At 41.0% G+C, this 23,895-nt stretch overlaps 2 protein-coding genes and 1 non-coding gene across 9 annotated transcripts in view; 2 read left to right on the top strand and 1 right to left on the bottom strand.

Annotated features, from left to right (window-relative positions):
* Positions 1-134: 134 nt before the first annotated feature.
* GINM1 (glycosylated integral membrane protein 1) lies at positions 135-21,201 on the top strand. 2 transcript variants are annotated; one of them, XM_035296941.3, is made up of 8 exons: positions 135-270; positions 5,562-5,621; positions 5,783-5,879; positions 12,790-12,938; positions 14,539-14,695; positions 15,600-15,733; positions 17,409-17,572; positions 20,192-21,201. In XM_035296941.3, exons 1-8 carry the CDS (start codon positions 151-153, stop codon positions 20,301-20,303), a joined length of 993 nt encoding a protein of 330 aa, XP_035152832.1. In that variant the 5' UTR covers positions 135-150; the 3' UTR covers positions 20,304-21,201. The 2 variants fall into 2 exon arrangements, with proteins under 2 accessions (XP_035152832.1, XP_002747118.1); XM_002747072.3 differs by having other exon boundaries at positions 15,603-15,733.
* Positions 21,202-22,749: 1,548 nt separating this feature from the next.
* LOC118153367 (small nucleolar RNA SNORA2/SNORA34 family) lies at positions 22,750-22,884 on the top strand. The gene has a single exon (XR_004742606.1). It is a non-coding gene; the product is annotated as a small nucleolar RNA SNORA2/SNORA34 family (small nucleolar RNA).
* Positions 22,885-22,994: 110 nt separating this feature from the next.
* KATNA1 (katanin catalytic subunit A1) overlaps positions 22,995-23,895 on the bottom strand; it is a 38,724-nt gene continuing 37,823 nt past the window's right edge. For all 6 annotated transcript variants that reach the window (XM_035296940.3, XM_008995224.4, XM_035296938.3 and 3 more), the window contains one exon: positions 22,995-23,353. In XM_035296940.3, the coding sequence (XP_035152831.1) occupies positions 23,155-23,353 (199 nt within the window). In that variant the 3' untranslated portion in view covers positions 22,995-23,154. The remainder of the gene's footprint in view (positions 23,354-23,895) is intronic.

Genomic DNA, 23,895 nt, shown 5'->3' on the forward strand with positions numbered 1-23,895 from the left:
TTCAGAGGCTCCTTGAGCCTTCCGCGGCGCCCGGAGAGGGGAGTGCCCGCCCCGCCCCGCCCGCCCCTCTCGCGGAAGCTCCGCCCCGCCCACCGGCCGGCTCCGCCCTCACCTCCAGGTCGCCGCTGCCCGCTGTCGGGGTTGTCCAAGATGGAGGGCACCCCACCGGCGCCGCTCGCCCTCCAGCTGCTGCTCTTCGTGGCGATACCCGTCGCCGGGTGGCTGACAACGGGCGCCCCCGAGCCGCTGCCGCTGTCCAGAGCTTCGCAGGTAGGGCAGGTGGGCCCGGCTGGCCGCTTTACCACCACGACCCTCCGGAAGGCCGGGGCCGTCCGCAACGACGCCTCTCACATCCCGGCGGCGGGCAGGGGCGGGGGTCCGGGCCGCCCGAAGGAGGCTTGGGGAAAAGCACCCCAGGAATTGGGGGCGGCGTGGGAGGCCGAGGTGAGAGGAAAGGGACCCATGGGGGCTGCGTCGCTGCGAGTGAGCCTCGGGCCACCACACACCGACTCGGCCGCCCAAGCCCACGCGCAACCTGACTGGGCTCTGCCGTCGAAGCGCGCGGTTGCGGGTGATCGCAGGCCTTCGTAATGGCGCCTTCCCGGGGTAGAGCCGGCGCTTGGGCAGGGAATGTTTATGTGCTCGGGAAGTGTGGAAGTTGCCCCAGTTCGCGCTTTTCCAAGCCACCTGTGCCCGCTCGGCCTGCGATTGCCAGGGCGCGCCGTCCCGAGGCTGCGGGGCTCCGCCGGGCTGAGGTGGGCAGAGGCAGAGACCCGGCCCTCGCGCGACGTGGTGCTTTTGTCGGATGTTGGAGGAGAGGTTCTCACAGCCGGGCGCGACCGGCGGCGTCCGCACCCCGCGGGAACTTGGCCCGGCCTCTGGGGGCGGGGCTCAGCTGTCCGGGTCGGCGAACCCTGCAGGTGCTTCTGATGCCGGCTGAGGTGGGAGAATCGAGGCATCCTGACATTAAAACGTGGCTGTTGCTCACCGGTTCTGCCGTAGAGTTGTGCCTACCTAGGCCAGTATGAGCATTTTTTTCAGTACAATGTTTGGTAAGGCAAAGTTTGACTATTTTAAAGTGCAAGTTTTCCGAGAATGACAAGAAACTACGTCAGTATATTCCTCTTACTAGTCAAGTCTTGAATATGAACACTCTAAATACAAAGGTGAAGGGCATGGTAAATGCCACTTTTTAAAGTTTTAACGTTTTAGGATAATGACATCACCCCACGTGGGTGCAAAACTGACGAGCATGTCTCAGTTCTGCAGGGCATTCCAGGAAGCCACAACATTGCTTGCCCTAAGAACCACCTAGATCTAAGATTATATGTGGACCACAGTTTCACATGGTTAAACAATAGGAATGTGATGGACAAACACCAAGGGATCAAATAAAAGTGAAATAATTCTAAAAAGTTCTGGAAATAAGGACATTATTTTCCTATTTTTCAAGTTTTATTTTTCTGTATTTTTCAAGTTTTAAAGATTCATCATTGACACCTATATGTCAAAGAGATGTTTAGGTCTACCTAGTCTGCGAAAAATACATTTTGACTGCAGGCTTAAAATACACTGCATTGTCGGCTGGCTCTTAGTGATTTTATCATTTCAGTTCTCCCTTCTTGGGCCTTCATTCCACTTTTGGAAAGTCCAGATCTAAACTGGGAAATTCACATATTAAGCTGGGTGCAGTGGCTCATGCCTGTAATCCCAGCTGCTGGGGAAGCCAAAGCCAGAGAATCGCTTGAGACCAAGAGTTGGGAGTTGGCAATACGCCTGGTTAACATAGCAAGACCCTGTCTCAAAGGCAAAAAATGTCATAGTTTAAATGAATGCTGAGCAACTAGAAAGAGAATCCCAGTACCTGGACTGTTTGTGGGAAACTGAAGACACTTGATCTAAGTCTTTCCACCGTCTTATTGTGAAACATTTCCAAATATGAAAGAATTGCACAGGGATCCCGCATATTGCATAAGTGCTGTCCAGTAGAACTTTCTGCCTTGATGGTTATGTCTTTTCTCACCATTTGAGTAGCCACTAGACTGCTGTGGCCACTGAGCACTTGAACTGTCACCAGTGCCAGTGAGGAACTGTTTTGAAATTTTTATTTAATTTTAATCAATTTAAATGTAAATAGTTGCAAGTGATTAGTGTGTACCATATTGAAGAGTGCAGAACTGGACTACTCTTAACATTACTAGCTTTATCACATCTGTCCATCCTTGTCTTCAGTCTGATAGAAATTAAACTGGTTGATGTCAGGAAAATTCTGTCTTCTTCCAGTGACAGATTTATTAGATTACAAGCATTTTTCTGTTTTTATATATACACTTGTCAGAAGTTGAAGTTATAAAAGATTGCACATAAGATTTAAAATAAAAGTCTTTAAAAAAATTTTTTGAGACAGTCTTGCTCTGTCGCCCAGGCTGGAGTGCAATGGTGCAATTCTGCAGCCTCCGCCTCCTGGGTTCCAGCGATTCTTCTGCCTCAGCCTCCCAGGTAGCTGGGATTACAGAAAGCACCACCACACCTGGCTAATTTTTGTATTTTTAGTAGAAATGGGGTTTCACCATGTTGGCTAGGCTCGTATTGAACTCCTGACCCCAAGTGATCCTACTGCCTTGGCCTCTCAAAGTGCTAGGATTACAGGCATGAGCCACCACGCCCGACTGAAAAATATGTCTTTATAGTACATTATTTTAATATTAAAATAACTTGGTCACCAAAGAGAGGCATTCAGAGGACACTCACTTTCTTGTATACATAACTGTATATTTCGCTCAGATGTATATTAAACCAGCTATCTATTAACCTTTATTCTTAGGAAGCCACTTGTGTCCCTGTGGGCATCCTAGGAGTAAAGGAATTAGAAGAATTGAAGATGGTTAGGGAAAAACTTTTTAGTGTCCCCAAGCACTCTCTAAGTATATACAACCCTGGCTCACAAGCCTGACCTTCCATTTCAATGAGAAGTTCTCAAGAAGAACCATAAATGTGACCTGGTTCTGAACTCCTGGCCAGGAGGCAGTAAGGAATGTGATTCCCTTTTGCAGTGAAATCATTCAGAAAGACCAGAAAATAATTTTGTTGAATTTGGTTCTGTAGAAAATACAGTATGCTTGTGTCTATTAATTGTCTTTTTCAAACTCTGTATTTTTACTAGGTAGGTGATATATATAAAGTTCAGTAAGTTGCTAACAGTATAGTGTATGTTCACTGCTAAAAGGCAGAAGCTATAAAATGGTTCCCTAGAACATCATTGGAGGCTTACTTCTGGGCTGTTAGAAGAACAATAGTTTATAATTAATACATTCTCTAGTTTGCAAAGGAGATCCATATGACTTGAATTTGGACACAAAACAATATAGCTATCAGTCTGATGACTCGCCGAATGTTGATTTGTTTTAGATGCACTATTGGTTCCAACCCTGTAGATCAAGGTAGGCCAGGAGAAAGCCGGCTAGTTCTGAGGAGTTGCTAGTTGTAAAGCTTCCTAGGCTTCTTGTTGGTAAGTGAACCATAGTCACCCTAAATGTGTGGTGTAGGTCTTGTGTGGTATGAATCCTGTTTCACAAGTTATTCCTGGAATCAGCTCAACCTCATGAAATTTCATCAAATTCTCTCATTTGTTGGAAATTATATATATATAAAATACTGAGGATACTCAGTACCAGCAGATATACTTGTATATTCTTTTTTTTTTTTTTTTCTTTTTTGAGACAAAATTTTGCCCAGGCTGGAGTGCAGCGGCACGATCTTGGCTCACCGCAACCTCCGCCTCTCTCTCGGATTCAAGCTATTCTCCTGCCTCCTGAGTAGCTGGTATTACAGGCATACACCATCATGCCCAACTAATTTTGTGTTTTTAGTAGAGACAGTGTTTCTCCATGTTGATCAGACCGGTCTTGAACTCCCAACCTCAGATGATCCTCCCGCCACAACCTCCCAAAGTGCTGGGATTACAGGTGTGAGCCACCATGCCCCGCCCTGTATATTCTTTTTGATGTTTATGAACAGTTTTTCTATTTTCTAAGTTAATACAACCTCAAAGTATTTGAGAGGAGTATTGTTTTTATTCTTGAATAATGCTGTCTATTTCTGAATAAACTTAGGAAAGAATTTGATTTACAAATGATGATTATAGTTCCTGTGGTCAATGGTAAATACTTATTTTAAAAGTGCTTGCCTCTTGGCCGGGCACAGTGGCTCACGCCTGTAATCCCAGCACTTTGGGAGGCGGAGGCAGGTGCAAGGTCAGGAGTTAGAGACCAGCCTGGCCAATATGGTGAAACTCTGTCTCTATTAAAAATACGTTAAAAAAAATTAGCCATGCGTGGTGGCACACACCTGTAGTCCTAGCTACTCTGGAGGCTGAGGCAGAAGAATTGCTTGAACCTGGGAGCTGGAGGTTGCAGTGAGTCGAGTTTGTGCCACTGCACTCCAGCCTGGGTGACAGAGCAAGATTCCATCTCAAAAAAAAAAGTGCTTGCCTCTCTATAAAGCATGTCATCTTAAATATTTGGGTATACTGCTTTTGATCATACTTTGAGAGGCAATAAAATTGCAGCACTACAGATACTTGTCTAAGAAACACCCTCAAGACAGGGTCAGTGCAACTTTGGTCAGGCATTGGGGCTGAAGCCTGTAATCCCAGCACTTTGGGAGGCTGAGGCAGGTGGATCACCTGGGATCAGGAGTAGGAGTTCGAGACCAGCCTGGCCAACATGGCTAAATCCCACCTCTGCTAAAAATATAAAAATTAGCCAGGCACTGTGGCATGCGCCGGTAGTCCCAGCTACTCAGGAGGCTGAGGCAGAATTGCTTGAACGTGGGAGGTGGAGGTTGCCATAAGCTGAGACCCAACCACTGTACTCCAGCCTGGGCAGCAGAGCTAGACTCTGTCTCAAAAAAAAAAAAAAAAAGTCAGTGCAACTTTGTTTATAAAAGCAAAAGGTTGGAAACAACTCAGATGTCCATGGGTAGTAAATAAGTAAATTGGTAGTCAGAGATGGAATGTTACCACAGCACTATGATTATGCTACTTGCAACAACTAAAGTTACGAAGAATACATACACTGTTGTCCTACTTACATAAAGCTCAGAAACAGATAAAACTAAGCAACATATTGTTGAGAGAGAGAGGAGAGAGAGAGAGAGAGAGAGAGAGAGAGAGGGAGGTAGTAAAACTATTTTAAAAAAGCAAGAAATGATTCAAATGGAAGTGGGTGTGGGATTCCTTGTGGGGGGATAGAGGGCAATATTTTAGACTTCAGTCTTGGTGGTACTTACAGGAGTGCTCATCTTTTAAACTCTACATTTGCATATTATATACTCATGATACTTTTCACAAGTGAATAGAAAAAGTATATATTATAAAAAATTGGAATTGTGAATAAGGGTGGAGAAATGGCTATAAAATGGAAAAGATGGTCTTTTAAAATTTCTTAATGCTGTTATAAGTGATTGTACAATAGATATAATTGGAGGGAAAAGGAACAGCCACATTATTCTCAGTCTGTGAGATGCAGACCTGTCCAATTTAAACAATACTTGTTTTACAGGATGGCATCAGAATTAATGTAACTACGCTGAAAGATGACGGGGAGGTATCTAAACAGCAGGTTTGTCTCCTTTTATGGTTTTAATATATAATTTAGCTAAGTGCTAGCAGTTTATTTGATTTTTTAACCTGCACATCTAATTTAGTTTATCTTTTTTGACATGAAGAGTTTGCTACTGTTTATCAATATTGGAATTAATGTATATGCTGCTTTATTTTAAGGTTGTTCTTAACATAACCTATGAGAGTGGACAGGTGTATCTAAATGACTTACCTGTAAACAATGGTGTAACCCGCATAAGCTGTCAGACTTTGATAGGTGAGTATTACTAAATTATTTCCATAACTGCTGTTTTTTTGTTTGTTTGCTTTTGCTATTTTTATTGTTTGGTTTTTGAGACAGTTATCACTCGGTCACCCAGGCTGCAGTGCAATGGCGTGTCTCAGGTCACTGCAGCCTCTGCCTCCTGGGTTCAGGTGATTCTCATGTCTCAGCTTCCAAAGTAGCTGGGACTACAGGCATGTGCATAGAGATAGGGTTTTGCCATGTTGGCCAGGCTGGTCTTGAACTTTTAGCCTCAAACCATCTACCCTCCTCAGCCTCTCAAAAGTGTTGGGATTACAGGTGTGAGCAACCATGCCTGGTCTGTTCTGTTTTTAATAATACTAAATGAGCAAAACAATTTTTGGATATTACATATTTCCATTTTAAAGTAAAAATAGGCCAGGCGCAGTGGCTCATGCCTGTAATCCCAGCACTTTGGGAGGCTGAGGTGGGCGGCTCACAGGAGGTCAGGAGTTCGAGACCAGCCTGGCCAATATGGTGAAACCCCATCTCTACCAAAAATGTAGTATGCATGCCTGTAATCCCACCTATGCAGGAGACTGAAGCAGGAGAATCATTTGAATCTGGGAGGTGGAGGCTGCAGTGAGCTGAGGTCACGCTACTGCACTCTAGCCTGGGCGACAGAGTGAGACTCTGTTTCAAAAAAAATAAAAATGAAGTAAAAATATGTATCACTGAAGCAGGAAGATCACTTGATCCCAGGAGTTCGAGGCTGCAGTGAGCTATAATTGTGCCACTGCACTCCAGCATGGGTAGCAAGACCCTATCTCTAAAACACACACACATCATTATCAGAATGTACAATACCACTAATGTGTTGAAAACTCGATTCTTATTTTATATGGGCTACTCTGGCACATTCACTTTTTTTCATGAGATCACCATTGATGAAATTGCATTTTTGGTAGGTTAATATTGATGTAAGAATGTGTGTAGAGGCAGGCCATAGTGGCTCTAGCACTTCAGGAGGCTGAGGCAAGTGAGCTGCCCGAGCCCAGAGTCTGAGACCAGCTCAGGCAACATGGCAAAACCTGTCTCTGCAAAAAATACAAAAATTAGCTCGGTGTGGTGGTATGTGCCTATAGTTCCAGCGCTCCTGAGAGGTGGGAGGATTGCCACTACACTCCAGCCTGGGCAACAGAGTGAGACCCTGGCTCAGAAAAACAAGTTCATAAAAGTAGTAAATGGGATAGCAAGAGCCAAGAAAATGAATTGTCTGATTATGTAGTTTTCAGTTTCTTCTACTCTTATGTCAGTCGAACATTTTTTTCTTTTTAACCTTTAAAAATTTTGAGTCATTTAAAGATAAGCAGATATGTTGCTTTGGAATATATTATTTGAATGAAATAGCAAATATGAGGACTATGCATAGGATTTTTATTACCTGTTTCAATGTGCACATTTAAAACAGTACATTTTTCTCTAAGCACTTGTGTCATATACTTGATTTGTCATAAATACTATTCAGTTAAAAGTATTGCCTAATAATTTCTTTTGCTGTTTCCTTGTCTTAATGGTCATTTAGAATTACATTGCTCAATTTCTAAATATTTGGAACTTTTTACTGATTCCACCTATTATCATCAGAAATTTGTGATTTCAAGCCTTTGAAATTAGACTTAATTTATGGCTTTAGCATATGGTTAGATTTATTAAATGTTTCTTTCCATGTGTACTTGAAAAGAAAATAAATATTTATATGTAATGAGTTGGATACAATAATGTATGCCAGGTGAAGTTTTTAATCATGTTGTTCTGTCTTTTTTGGAATTATTGATTTTTTGTTTGCTTGCTTGCCATATCAATTACTGAGAATAGTATGTTAAAATTTCCACTGTGGATTCTGTCTATTCTCTTTTCAGTTCTGTCATTTTGACTTTACGTATTTTCACACAGTAGTACTAAACGCATATAGATTTAGAACCGCTATGCTTTTCTGATAGATTGACTTTTTTCATCATTGTATGGCTTCTTTGCCTCTATTGATGTTCTTGCCTTTAAAATCAGCTTTATCTGTGTTTAGCAGTAACTGCTTTTTGGTGGGCAGGAGGGGAGGTGCATTGTTGTGTGGTATGTCTTTCCATTTTATTTACGTTTTTCTGGGTCCTTGTGTGTAAGGTAAATATTGCATAAACAGCATGTATTTGTTGTTTTTCCAGTCATTCTGTCAGTCTGTCTTTTAGTTGGGATTTTAACTTATTTACATTAATAGAATTACTGATACATTTGGATTTAAATCTTCCTTCTTAATTGTTTCTTCTTTGTCCCAACTGTTTTGTGTTTCTTTTTCTTCCTCTTTTGCCTTCTTCTGGGTTATTTTTGGTTTCATAGTTCCCTTCTATCTTGGTTTTATATACTTTTACTATTCTTTCTGTGGTTACCTTTGCTCTCAGTAAATTAGTACTTCTGATTTTCTGGCTGGGCATGGTTGCTCATGCCTGTATTCCCAGCCCTTTGGGAGGCCAAAGCTGGAGGACCGCTTGAGCCTGGGAGTTCGAGACCATTGTGGGCAACATAGGGAAACCCGTGAGCCAGTGTGGTGGTGCAAGCCTGTTTCCCCAGCTACTCAGGAGGCTGAGGCGAAAGGATCCCTTGAGCTCAGGAGATACAGGTTGCAGTGAGTTGTGATTGTACCACTGTACTTCATCCTGGGTGACAAAGTAAGACCCTGTGTCAAAAATAAATTTAATAAATAAATTTGTACTTTTATCACTTCCCAAACAATGCAAGAACCTTAGAATATTTAAATTCCGTGTATTCCCTTTATGCCTTTGGGCCATTATTATGTATCTCAACTCTTTGTTTTCTTAAACCCGATGTGACATAATTATTGTTGTTTTGTGCTTTCCAATATTCATGTATGTTTACCATCACGGTTACCTTTTTCATTGCTCTTTATTCCTTCCTGCCTGTGCTCCCCTCTGTATCATTTGGTTAGAATTTTAAGTTCCGAAATTCTTTCTCCTGTCTCTCTTTCTCTCTATATTCTGCAACTCCCGCCTTGTCTGCACACACATGCATTGTGCCCTTGTTGTCATTTTCCTTTGGCCTAAAGAATTCCCTTTAGTATTTCTTTTAGTACAGACCATTCCTTAGCAGTGAATGGTCTGAGCGTTTGTTTTTCTGAAAACATCTCTGCCTTCATTTTAGAAGGATCTGCTGGCTGTGGCAGCATAGCTTAGCATTTTTGTTTTAACACTTAAACACTTCATTTTCTCCCCTGCTGGGTGAGACTGCCAGACACTTTGTCAAGCTTTTTTGCCTCCCACTTACTGCTTTCTACTCAGCTTTTCAAATTCTTACCTGTTGGGCTTGGGAGTTGGCAAATGCCTTTGGGGGAAGAAGTCGCATTGGGATATTGTACTCACCTCAGGGAGCTCTTTCCTTGGGCCTTCAATTGCTGGCCGTCTTTAGCTTCTGATGCCTCCTTGGACAGTTTTGAATGTATATGTGGATGTGTATTTTTTACATCTTTTCTAGCAGTTCTTTGCAAGTGGTTCATTGCACGAGGGTTGGTGTACTGCAAGCTAATCCATGGTAGCTAAGAAAGGAAGTGCTAGTACTATTGAAATAATAATTCTTTGTTCTTGTATTCACTGGGAAATGGACATGGATGCAGCCTCTCTCCTCTCTTGTGGCCACCTTTAAGCATCAAGCTCATTGCACTGAGTTTGTTTCTTTGAAATAAGTGCTCATCTTACCCAGTTACAACAAGAATCTTCAAAACATTAAGTGCAGCAACAACAAATCTTCTTTAATTCTTTAAAGAAACTTTTTCTTTAGTTGATGTATTTGGTATTTATTGCTGCATAACAGTTTAACCCAGAAGTCAGTGGCCTAAGACAATATTTATTATTTCATAGTGTCTGTAGGTTGAGAATCTGAGCTTGGCTTTAGTGGAGTCCTGTGGTTCTCAAAACGGTGCCATCACATCAGGGCTCAGCTGGCAAAAATCTGCTTCCCAGCTCATTCATGTGGTTGTTGGCAGGAGTCAGTTCCTTCTGAACTCTTGAACAGAGGCCTCAGTTCCTCACCAGATGTTGGCCTCAGTTCCTTGTCACATGAAGCTCCCCATAGAGCATCTCACAACGTGGCAGCTGGCTTCATCATTGAGAGGACAAGAGAGATTGCCAGTAAGAGAAAGAGTACTAGCAAGACAGAGGTCACAGCCTTGAATAATCTAGTCATGGAAGTAATATTCCATCACTTATGCTATGCTCTGTTTGTTAGAAACAAGTCACTAGGCTGGGTGCAATGGCTCACACCTGAAATCCCAGCTATTTGAGAGGCTGAGGCTGGAGGAACACTTGAGGCCAGGAGTTCAAGACCAGCCTGGGCAAGATAGCAAAACTTCTCTTTCAAAAGAACAAAAAAAAAAAAGAGGAAAGAAAAGAAAAGCCAGGCACGGTGGCTCAAGCCTGTAATCCCAGCACTTTGGGAGACTGAGGCGGGTGGATCACGAGGTCAAGAGATCAAGAACATAGTGGTCAACATAGTGAAACCCCGTCTCTACCAAAAATACAAAAAATTAGCTGGGCATAGTGGCGCGTGCCTGTAATCCCAGCTACTCTGGAGGCTGAGGCAGGAGAATTGCCTGAACCTGGAGGTGGAGGTTGCAGTGAGCCGAGATCGTGCCATTGCACTCCAGTCTGGGTGACAACAGCAAAACTCTGTCTCAAAAAAAAAAAAAAAAGAAAAGAGAAAAGAAGACTCTCATTCATAGATAGATAAGTAACTAGTCACTAGGTCCAACCCACTTGAGGAAGGAATTACACAAATGTAAGAATCCTTAGAGGCAAAGGTCATTGAGGGTCATTTTTTGAAAGCTGCTTACCACAGTAAAGAAGTCAGAATATGAAGGGCTTTGTTGTTTTTTATTTAATTTTACCCTATATTATAGGTACCGAATGAGGCTCTTCTCACATTGCTATAAAGAAATGCCTGAAACTGGGTAGTTTATAAAGAAAAGAGGTTTAACTGGCTCACGGTTCTGCAGGCTGTATAGGAAACATGGCACCAGCATCTGTTCCACTTCTCAGGAGGCCTCAGGAAGCTTTTACTCATGGTGGGAGGCAAAGGGGGAGCCGGTGTCTCACGTGGCAGAGCAGGAGCAAGAGAGAGCGAGAGTGGCAGGGGGTGCCATAACACCAAGCCATGAGGGATCTGCCCCCATGGTGCAAACACCTCCCACCAGGCCCCACCTCCAACATTGGGAATTACATCTCAACATGAGATTTGCAGGGAACATCCAAACTATATCAGGCACCAAATTTGCAGGCTGAAGAATCGCCACTTGGGTGTATTTATATGACTGCATTATCTCACCCATTGAGTCTCCTGTACCTTGGTGTTTGGGCTTATGGACATGCTGACACAGTGCCTGCCATTCCACGAGGGAGACCCATGGGTGTTAGTGGTCAGTTGAAACGTAGGGATGGACCTTGAGAGAGTGGGTACCTTTCACAGTGGTGTCTTTCAAAGGGCATGAAGAATTAGGCACACTAGAAAGAGGAGCAGCAAGGGGCCAGATGAGGAGCCTGAGGACGACCAGTCAGAGGACAAGGAGCCACATGGGAGTGCCACTGAAGGTGTATGAGCAGGAGGCTGTGAACTGAAAACCATGTCACAGTGAGATGAGCCTGGCACTGTTGTCTGAATGGTTTAGAAGGGAGGGATTAAAGAAGGGAAGAATAGGTAGGTACATCTTATAATAGTAAGTGGTTAGTGAACTAGATATTGAGATATTCCAGATAAAGGAAATAGCCCTGTAAATGCACAGAATCAGATTAAACAGCTGGGTGTGCATTCAGATTATACATCTGTGTTCCTGTTTGGCAAATAATCTTCAGATTCTTTGAGGGATAGAAACAAAATGTTCCATCTGTGGCAGTTGCATTGATGTATGTTGCTTAATCTTTCTTTATAGCACTATTCTACCTTAATAGAGTAGCCCCTGGCTCTATAAACCAGCTGTAGCTACCACACCCCATTTCTACTGGAGCGGGAATAGGGGTTTCCTAGCTAGAGAAGAACATGGCTAATAGCTAGTCCTACCCCATTATACATTACCAGGGAGAAATGACAGGCCTCCCCCACCCTCTTTCGCCATTCCTGCTTTCTCTAACAGTAATGAGTCACTTATCCGGGAAAGGATTGAGAAAAACACACAGTGTTCATACTGCTTGGGCCTCTTCTATCACAGGATTTTGAGGATGAATGAATGGATGCATGTATGTGCTTATTGTGTTAAAACATGGGATTGACTGTGTCTTCTGGCTGGCTTTATAGTTATGCCATGGTGGTTCCTCATTGCCAACTGTGTAAAAGAATAGGAAAGATGGGCCGGGCATGGTGGCTCATGTCTGTAATCTCAACACTTTGGGAGGCCGAGGTGGGTGAATCTCTTGAGGTCAGAAGTTCAAGACCAGCCTGGTCAATATGGTGAAAGATGTTTCTACTAAAAATACAAAAAATCAGCTAGATGTGGTTGTGTAAGCCTGTAATCCCAACTACTCTGGAGGCAGAGGCAGGAGAATCCCTTGAACCCAGGAGGCGAAGGTTGTGGTGAGCCGGGATCGTGCCACTGCGCTCCAGCCTGGGCAACAAAGCAAGACTCCACCTCACAAAGAAAAGGATAGAAAAGATGTTGCTAGTGTGGTATTTCATACAAGTCTAAAGATCAACGCATTTTATAATGTAAAGATTTGTCAGATTGTCTTTGTTTTTAATAAATTGGAAACAGCATTGAGATCAGGGATGAAGAAAGCCAAAGAAATTGGTTTATGTCTGTCTTGTTCCATGTAAATGTCATCAAAATAATCAAACCAGTAATAGATTTGGAGGTAAATTTTTGTTCAAAGCTGTCACTACTTTTTTTTTATAGTGAATGAAAATCTTGAAAATTTGGAGAAAAAGGAATATTTTGGAATTGCCAGTGTAAGGATTTTAGTTCATGAGTGGCCTATGACGTCTGGTTCCAGTTTGCAACTAATTGTCATTCAGGAAGAGGTAGTAGAGATTGATGGAAAACAAGTAAGAATTTATGTTTATTAATTGGGAATTAAATTATAAAGATTTGAATTTGTGCTAGGTATTATGCGTGGGTTCAGTTATTTTGTTTCTGACTTGATAAGGAAGGTGCCTGATGTTGCCTTTATCCAGTTATTTAGAATTTTTTTATATTTAGCATTTGAAATGTATTTTTAAAATTTCACATATTTGTACATGTTTATATCACTTTAAAATGTATGGACATTATTAGATAGAAAGTAAGCAAAAAGATTTAGTTTGGTTCATAGTTCTGTTACCATTTCCTCTATGGTAAATGAAGTCTCTGTGTGTAAATGAAGTAGAATCGAGTTTTTTTTTTTATAATTACTTTTATTTTTAATGTCCAGAATGTGTAATATAAGGGCCAGAGCCTCCTCCTGGACTCAGTTTTATAAATTCTCAATTGGTTGGTGAGGCCAATAGGGATACTTTTGCTTGTCCAGTTTGGTTTCTGGGAAAGCTTCGTTCAAGTCCTCAATGGTCATGTTCACATGGAATTAAGTTCTTATACTTCTCCGTCTGTTTCTCATATTCTACAACCCTGGCCTTTGAGAGAGACACCCACTCAGCACAAGACTTCACATCTTTTTCTTCAGCATCCGCCAGGGCAGCATATGGATCCTCTGGTATAGGAACCTTCAGGGCATTAAACTTCTTCTCAGAGTCATCCACCAAGCCTGCCTTGGCCACACTGGCCTTGTAGTAAGCCCAGTCAATAAATGGTGGATTTTCAGGTAAAGCAGCCAACCTGGAGGTGAGGATCTCATTCCAGGATTTCAGGGAATTAGCAATGGCCTTTTGGTTTTGGGGTATGATCTCCCAAAAAGCTATCCAGTCAATGGTTTTTAGAGCAAGTTTTTGCCCAGCCATCTTGGGATCCTTCACCGACCCTGGCCACCTACCGTCCACAGCAGCAAGTAACCTTTTTTTTTTTTTTTTTTTAAAGAGATAGGGTGTTACCATGTTGGCCAGGCTAGTCTCGAACTCCTGACCTCAGGTGATCCACCCATCTCAGCCTCCAAAAGTGCTGGGATTACAGGTGTGAGCCACCACACCCAGCCTAGAATTGAGATTAAGCTTATAATAGTGTTAAATCAGATAGGAATATTATTAAAAGTTGCAAGTTAAGTGCCCCAAAGTAGGAGTAGGAGGAAATAAAGAATAACTGTCGACCAGGAGCAGTGGCTCACGCCTGTTATACAAGCACTTTGGGAAGCTGAGGTGGGCAGATCACCTGAGGTCGGGAGTTTGAACCAGCCTGACCAACATGGAGAAACCCCGTCTCTACTAAAAATACAAAATTAGCCAGGCATAGTGGTGCGTGCCTGTAATCCCAGCTACTAAGGAGGCTTGAGGCACTAGAATCACTTGAACCTGGAAAGCGGAGGTTGCCGTGAGCTGAGATTGCGCCGTTGCACTCCAGCCTAGGCAACAAGAATGAAACTCCATCTCAAAAAAACAAAAAGAAGTAACTGTCTGAATAGGACGTGTTTTAGTTACATAAATCTGGGGAGGAAAATTTGCTTTATAATTTTTATCGGGCTGTGCCACTATTTAAAATAAATCATATTTTCTTTCATAGGTTCAACAAAAGGATGTGACTGAAGTTGATATTTTAGTTAAGAACCAGAGAATACTCAGACATTCAAACTATACCCTCCCTTTGGAAGAAAGCATGCTCTACTCTATTTCTCGAGACGGTGACATTTTATTTACCCTCCCTAACCTCTCCAAAAAAGGTAACTTAAAAGACCATTATCTAAAGTATTAGGGAGATTATTTATTTAGTTGGTAGGTTTATATACTCTTGAACTTTGTTATTTTTTACACTAGTTTCAAAAGTTGCTATTTATCTTTAATAGTTAATATGTTTGGAAATGAGCTTCCTTAAAAATGCTTCATAACATGTATCGCTTCATATGTCCATTTAAGGACTTTAGGACTCTACTCTGAGCCTTAGTAGAATGTGATCAGTGCTGGTTGCATAGTAACATTTCTCAGTAATTATCCACTCTTACTCTGAATGTTGATCACAAAATATGTAATAAGACTATTGTTAAGGTTCATTCAGAGGAAGAACTACTTTTTCACTGAAACACAGAACTTCTAAAATTTTGACTTTTTTTTTTTTTTGAGGTGGAGTCTCACTCTGTTGCCCAGGCTGGAATGCAGTGGTGCAATCTCGGCTCACTGCAACCTCCACCTTCCAGGTTCAAGAGATTCTCCTGCCTCAGCTTCCCAAATAACTGGGATTATAGGCGCCTGCCACCACACCTGGCTAATTTTTGTATTTTTAGTAGAGATCAGGTTTCACCATGCTGACCAGGCTGGTGTCATACTCTGAACCTCAGGTAATCTGCCTAGCTTGTCCTCCCAAAGTGCTGGTATTATAGGCATGAGCCACCACACCCAGCCTAAAATTTTGGCTTTCTATGTGACAGAATCATAACTGCTTTAGCTCTTTATACATATCTTAGTTTATAGCTCTCTTCTGGCATTTAAATCAGTGAACACTCAAATGTGTTAATTTTTTATCCCATGGTAAAATATATGTTCTTACTCTCCTAAATGTTATTGGTATAGTAATCCTAAGACTAGTAGGAAAGACACCAGCCTTTTGGTAATGTTGCTCTTCCCCCGCAGTAGAAAGTGTTAGTTCACTGCAGACCACCAGCCAGTATCTTGTCAGGAATGTGGAAACCACTGTAGATGAAGATGTTTTACCTGGCAAGTTACCTGAAACTCCTCTCAGAGCAGAGCCTCCATCTTCATATAAGGTAAATCAAGTATTTGGTATTATATTTATTTGGTGTTATCATAAGCATTCATGGTTATGGTGAAGAAAATAGATCCTACCATTTAAAATGAAGTGGAAATGAAGAATGGAACCATGGAGCAGTGGTGGTAATGGACTCATCTTGGTCTTAATATGGTATTTTTAGGTATTCCTGTTTTCTTCTTCAACCTTCGTTTAATAATATTGTAGTGAGATCATGATTGTCAAGGTGCTGGGTTTCATTTGGTTGGAATTGTAAATTCCAATTCTTTTTCATATTCAGATTTTTGTGTTTATTCTGCACCCACTACCTTGCGTACACACGCGTGCATAGTGCCCTAAGGATCTTGCCCGTGATTCAGCTCAGGTGGTTAAGAATATACTTCCTCGAGTCAGCCTGCCCAGGCTTGAAACCTGGTTCTGCCGCTGACTAGTTGTGTGATCTTGAACAAATTATTTTTCTTTTTTTTTCCTTTGGAGTCTCTCTCTGTTGCCCAGACTGGAGGACAGTGGTACAATCTTGGCTTACTCCTCTGCCTCCTGGGTTCAAGTAATTCTCCTGCCTCAGCCTCCCAAGTAGCTGGAATTACAGGCACGTCCCACCACACCCAGCTAATTTTGTATTTTTAGTAGAGACAGGGTTTCACCGTCTTGGCCGGGCTGGTCTCGAACTCCTGTACCTCAAGTGATCCACTCACCTTGTCCTTCCAAAGTGCTGTGATTACAGGCGTCAACCACTGTGCCCAGCCTTGAACAAATTCTTAATCTCTCTAACATCAGTTTCTTTATCTGTACAGTGGGGCACCCACTTAATTAAATAGTAGTGTAAAGTAGTATCTAATGAAGTTATGAGGATGAAATAATATGGGTACTATATATAAATACAAATTGGCACCTACTAATTTCTTGTATGTTACCTGTGACATTTATACTGTGTACTAGGATTCATGGGTTCAGAGAGTATCCTGATATCTCTCTGTATATTAAGTAGGCCCCTACCCAAAATTTATTTTAAATGAGCCGTGTCTATGGTTGGTTTTAAAGGAGTAGCAGTTCTCACTGAAGGTCAGGATGCATATTTGGGGTCACTTTAGCAGTCTGGACTGTAGCACCCTCACCCTGTCTACCTCACCTCCCTTAGCAGGTCAGCCCCAGAGCAGACTGTCTTCATAGCCCATGCCATCAGTGCCCACCTTAGGTTCTCTTCTCGCTCTTCAAGTATAGAAACATGTTTTGTACACAGTGAACTTCCCATCTGTTCTAAAAGCTACTGATATATTTGTCTTTCTCTTCTTTCTCTTATGCTCTAGGTACTGGAAACAAGATAGTTGCAATGGACTAGCCTAATGAATCACTTCCCAATTAGCAATTATTTTCACTTTATTCGTAATTAGAAAACAATATAAATAATTTTAAAGGCTATTGACATGTTTGTGCTTGCATCATTAGAACATGCTTTTTTAAATTGTAAGTAACTTTATTGAGGTACATTCGAAAATAAAATGCACCATTTAAAATACACAGTTAGTTTTGACAAATGTAGTCACCCATGTAACTACCAGCACAATCGAAATACAGAACATTTTTACCATACCAAAGCTAAAACATTAAAAAATGTAAAGTTTATTCTTAGAGCTCGATGCAACTTGCTTATCTAATTGAAACTCTTTTTTCAGGTAATGTGTCAGTGGATGGAAAAGTTTAGAAAAGATCTGTGTAGGTTTTGGAGCAGTGTTTTCCCAGTGTTCTTTCAGTTTTTGAACATCATGGTGGTTGGAATTACAGGAGCAGCTGTGGTAATAACCATGTTAAAGGTGCTTTTCCCAGTTTCTGAATACAAGTAAGCATTTCCTATTTTTGAAATGTTAGTATTTTTAATTAAAAAGTGTGGTTTTTTTGCTGTGTTTTTGAGTAGAAAATATAAAAATTAGAAAGGGTAAGACAAATGGGAGGGAAAATAACAATTGCTGTTTTTCTAGTCCATCTTCCAATGTTAGCAAAATTGAAACACATTTATTGAATACCTATTGTGATCCAGACATTCTTAGAGATTCAGATGTGAGTAAGACAAATTCTGCTGTGTAAGAACTTAAAATCTAGTAGGAGAGGAAGGAAACAAATATGTGTAATGGAAAATGCAATTGTATGATCAGAGATGAACAAAACCAGAGGACTTCATGGTGTATTTTCAACCCCAGAGTATCAGTTTAAACTGTACTTAATTTCAGTAGACAAGCAGCATATTCACTGCAGCATTGTTTGTAACAGAAAATAAAAGAAGATAGGCTGGTGCAGTGGCTCACGCCTGTAATCCCAGCACTTTGGGAGGCCAAGGCGGGCAGATCACAAGATCAAGAGATCAAGACTATCCTGGCCAACATGGTGAAACCCCATCTCTACTAAAAATATACCTCCTAGGTTCCAACAATTCTTATGCCTCAGGCTCCTGAGTAGCTGAGACTACAGGCACCTGCCACCATGCCTGGCCAATTTTTGTATTTTTAGTAGAGATAACGTTTTACCAGGTTGGCCAGGGTGGTCTCGAACTCGGGACCTCAAGTGATCCACCCCACCCCTTGGCTTCCCAAAGTGCACTTGGTAAGCCAAGGGGTGGGGTGGATCACTTGAGCTCAGGAGTTTGAGAGCCACTGTGCCTGGCCTAAGCCTCTGTGCCCAGCCATATTTTTTTAAAAAATATAATTTTGTGTAGAGATATGATCTCACTATGTTGCCCAGGCTGGACTCCTTGGGCCCAAGCAGTCCCTCCTGCCTTGGCCTCCAAAGGTGCTGGAATTTCTAAGGGCATGAGCCACTGCCCAGCATTATATTTTCTTAAAATTTATTTATTTTTTAGATGGTGTCTCATTCTGTTGCCCAGGCTGAGTGCAGTGGCGCAATCTCTGTTCACTGTAGTCTCCGCCTCCTGAGTTCACCTGATTCTCCTGCTACAGGTGTGCATCACCACAGCCAGCTAATTTTTGTATTTTTAGTAGAGCCAGGGTTTCACCATGTTGGCCAGGCCTGTCTTGAACTCCTGACCTCAGGCAATTTGCCCACCTCAGCCTCCCAAAGTGCTGGGATTACAGGCGTGAGCCACTGTGCTTGGCCAAAATTTATTTTTTAGCATTACTTTTGTGTATACTTTTTACTCTAGAGTTCTCATTTTATTTTCCAACAGAGACAATTTTTCCATTAGTAATTTCTCATTGACGTAGAATGTTACCTTATTATAAACTAAATTTCCATATACACTAGTCTTTTTGCGGACTTTTTTCTGTCCCAATGATCTCTTTGTCTATTCCTGTCAGTAGAACAGTTTTAATTACTATCATGTTTTGGTTTTGTTTTTGAGACAGGGTATCACTTTGTCACCCAGGCTGCAGTGCAGTGGCATGATCTTAGCTCACTGCAACCTCCACCTCCCAGGTTCAAGCGATCCTCGCGATTCAGCCTCCCAAATAGCTGGGACTGTAGGTGTGCGCCACCACACCCAACTAATTTTTTCTATTTTTAGTAAAGATGGGATTTCGCCACTTTGCCCAGGCTGGTCTCAAACTACTGGGCTCAAGCGATCTGCCTGCCTTGGCCTCCCAAAGTGCTAAGATTACAGGCGTGAGCCCCCACACCTGTCCTACTGTCATGTTTTAATAAAACCTTTGAGAACTAGTTAAGGCAACTTTATCTTCTCCCCCTTGTTCTTTTTGAAAAAAAAAAAATATATATATATATATATATATATATATATATATATGGCTATTCTTGCAGTTACTTTCCTGGAAACTTTAGAATCTGTTTGGTTCGAGAAATAAACAACTAACCTCTGTGATGTTCTTAGAATAACACCAAATTTACAATATAGGGTCCTAGACTGAATCCAAAGATGAACTCTCTGGTCAGGGATTTTAAGTGACAGAAAGAGAAACACTATCTAAAGACCTAAGGTTTGTCGGGCACGGTGGCTCACACCTGTAATCCTAGCACTTTGGGAGGCCGAGGTGGGTGGATCACTCACCTGGCCAGACCAACCTGGCCATCATGGTGAAACCCCATCTTTATTATTAAAAAAAGAAAGAGAAAGTAAGAAAGCAAGAAAAAAAAAGACCTAAGGTTGTATTCTGGTGATGAGTATTGTTTAGAAAGGTTCTTAGGCTTAGTCTTTTTGCTCAGCGTAGGTGTATCTAGGAACCTCACTCTACCTTGGAGATATATACTTACTCTATTCTTCCCTAAAATAGGAAGTCATGAACTTCCTTCATGCCTTTCTATTCTCTCAGCCAGTTTGGTTAAAGTGACTTTGGGCTCGTAGTTTGTACAACCACTATGAATTTTTAAATAGAATGTAGCAAAAGCACCTAACGTTAGGTATGTATTGTAACTTTGAAGTAGCCTTATCTCACTAACAAACTATAGGCAGAAGAAACATTTAATTTTGATAGTAATTAATCACTTTCTCTTTCAGAGGAATTCTTCAGTTGGATAAAGTTAATGTCATACCGGTGACGGCTGTCAACTTATATCCAGATGGTCTTGAGAAAACAGCTGAAAACCTTGAAGATAAAACATGTATTTAAAATCCCATCTGATATCATGGACTCTGAATTAGTCTATTGCCTCCAAATTTGCCACTTGAATATAATTTTCTTTAAATTGTTAAGAATCAGTTTATATACTAGAGAAATTGCTAAACTTCTAAGACTGCCTGAAAATTGACCTTTACAGTGCCAAGTTAAAGTTTACCTTATTCTCGACCAGGCGCAGTGGCTCACACCTGTAATCCCAGCACTTTTGGGATGCCAAGGTGGGCAGATCACGAGGTCAGGATATCAAGACCACCCTGGCCAACGTGGTGAAACCCCATCTCTACTAAATACAAAAATTAGCCGGGTGTGGCAGCTCGTGCCTGTAGTCCCAGCTACTTGGGAGGCTGAGGCAGAATTGCTTGAACCTGGGAGGCTGAGACTGCAGTGAGCTGAGATTGCACCACTGCACTCTAGCCAAGGTGACAGAGCAAGACTCTGTCTCAAAAAAAAAAAAAAAAAAGTTGACCTTATTCTCTAAAAGGGCTGGCTATTCATATGATGAATTGTGAAAGAAAACTTAAAGTGGAAGATAAGACATGTGAAGAGACTTTGAAATTACCAAAAGGAACAAAAGGCCAGACAAAATCTCTTGTGCCAGGAACTTTTTAAGGTGCCTTTGTTAAGGAAATTATATCCACTTAATTACTGTAATATATAAGACTTTATGAAAAGCACTTTATAAAATTTTAATTTAAAAGCTCAAGAACTTAACACTTATTTTTTTATTCAGTACAATGTGCCTTTATATTGTGTGTGACTCAGTATAAAATCACTGAAGCATATCATGATTTGACTGTATCCTGTACCAAGACTACTTACCTTGAATGCTCCAAGATTTAAAAGTAGTATGACATGTTCTCACTCTAAAATAAACTTTTTTTGAGGAAAATGTATAGCCATTTTGGTTACACTGATATAAAACCTTTACCCAGGTAAGAATGGCCATGATGCAGGGTAGGTTTACTTTCATTTACACTGGCTGAAACCATGGCTCAAATCAAATGAGTCCATTGATACCATGAATGAGACTGCCCTTGTTCTTGTGGTTCTAGATATACTGCTGTTTACCCTACAAGCGTTTTATTACCTTTTTAAACCCTCACTCACATTGACATATTAATATTTTACAATGTGACCTAATACATACGATTATGTGATACTTTGTTGTTTCATTAAAAAATTTTTTTTACTGCAGCCCATCATTTTGAAAACATTGTCCAAGAAAGTAACGGTTTTTGTTTTTTGTTTTTGAGACAGAGTTTTGCTCACTGCCCAGGCTGGAGTGCAATGGCACGATCTCAGCTCACTGCAACCTCCACCTCCCAGGTTCAAGCGATTCTCCTGCCCCAGCCTCCTGAGTAGCTTGAATTACAGCCACCCACCACCATGCCCAACTAATTTTTGTATTTTTAGTAGAGACGGGGTTTCACCATGTTGGCCAGGCTGGTCTCAAACTCCTGACCTCAGGTGATCCATCCACCTAGGTCTCCCAAAGTGTTGGAATTATAAGTATGAGCCGTCGCACCCAGCCATGGTTGTTTTTTTGAGACCACTTTATATTTAGGCCAAATAGATATGTGTGTGGAGAGGATGACAAATAGTAGAATGAAGGAGTGATGTTTCATTTTACCAGACTTTAATTATTACATTGCATGGAGTTCTATTATTCCTACCCTCATATTGCTGAAAAAAATATCCTGCAACTTATAATTTGATCCTAGAGTTACCAGCTAGTAACACTTTTTCTTTACACCCTTTTTCTTTCCCTAAGTTATTAGCACCAGTTCTAACTCCAAACGATGACATGATCTTATTTTATCTAGTAACCGTAAGCTTACAGATTTTAGTGAAGAAGAAAATAGAGGCTTTGCAGTTAGCAGATCCCTATCCTGGCTTCTGTCTTTCTCAATAAGACTTGGGACCATAGCAAGGTCCACAGTCTCCTGAAGCTGTTTTCTATGGCTGGGATAACGTAGTAAGTTATTTTCTTCTAAGTGTCACACATGGAAATCTTATCTAAAATTTTATACCATTAAATTTGATTTCACTTACTAACTTAAACCATTAACTATTACTGTAGCTATGTTTAGTATGCATGAGTTAATGAGTTTGATTAGAGGTTTAGAAATGCCTGTTTGCCTGTAGTGCAGCCTCTTATTTTTTCTTTTTAAAATGCAAAGTAAAATGTGTCTTTAAAACTCTCCCAGGAAGAGAAGGGAAGCTACCATAACACTAAGTGAAGATATATTGAGCCTGGCTCATGTTTTAATTAGCTACTTGTGTAAAAATGTTGAGGGATTTTCAGTTATCCATTGGCACCTAGAGGCAGTGGGTAAAGTTAACTGGAGATAGAGCCAATCTTGTTCTCCCTAGAAGGGGTAAGAGCAGCAAAGGAGAGAAGATGCTAAATTAGAAGTGCATATAAAGACAGCTTTCCTAGGCCCTGAATCAAGGCAGGTGGTGGTTTGCTATCGGAGCTGTTGATTTCAAGTAAGAGCCAAGATTGATGTCTTTCTTAAGGTCCGTTGGCTAATCCCAATGTGAACGGCCAATTCAGTTGGAAGAAGCAGTCTTGAAAAAAACAGAAAAAGCAAGGAAAAAAAGAAAAGACAGCTTTCCAAGCTAAGTAACATTTGTGGTCAGTGAAATAGAAATCTGGAAATGCTAAAGTAAAACAGATTATCAGCTTAAAAATATTGCCTTTATTCAGAATCATAAGGGTTTAAAAAAATCTTACCATTATGCAAGTTTAAAAAAATATAGCACTCAGTGCAATGAATTACTACATTTAATTATTATTCAAACACGTAAGGCACATTTCTCACAGTTTACATGTGAGAATTTAGCATGATCCAAACTCGAATATCCACTTCTCGTATCTCTCAATGTCTGCAGCAGACACTGACTTAGAAACCTTTTTTAAAGCCATTTCGAAATCCTCCATGGTTGTAGGCATGTGCATTTCTTCTTTGGAAAGATTTCGGATTTCCTCTGGAGTCAAACCTTCAATGCGCCTTCTCATTGCCATCAAGGACGCATCCCTAGGTTTTAAGTTAAAAACAACAACAAAAACAACACACAGTGTTACTTTGGTTAAATGAAAACCTGTTAATAGAAAAACTTTCGGTGGATCTGTTGTAGCATTCTCTAATTATGTTACACACATATATATTTAGTATTGCATAGAAGCTTGTTGGAATCCAAAGCCTGTTAGTTTTTTTAAGCAGTTAAATCTTCTGTGATGAAATAGAATGCTAATCAATTTAATACTGAATATAAACCCCAGAAAAAGTAAAAGGGGTGTTAAAGAAGCTAGCAATTAATTTCATTATAAGTATTCAATAAAATGAATTAGTATCAGAGTCTGAGAACCAATTAACAAGAAAATTAAATATTTTCTCCATGTAGAGGAAAAGCTAGGTAAGTTCAGTGTTTTCTCCTTTTCTCCTCTATTTGTGCTTTTTTAGAAAAAAAGAAAAACACACACACACACACACACACACACATTAAAATACCTCTTTATTTTTACCAAGTTTCATCTTTAGTAGCAGCCACCATTTATGCAAAGGGACAGAAATATAGC

The sequence above is a fragment of the Callithrix jacchus genome, chromosome 4 (genome assembly GCF_049354715.1).
Source record: "Callithrix jacchus isolate 240 chromosome 4, calJac240_pri, whole genome shotgun sequence".
NCBI classification, from domain to species: domain Eukaryota; kingdom Metazoa; phylum Chordata; class Mammalia; order Primates; family Cebidae; genus Callithrix; species Callithrix jacchus.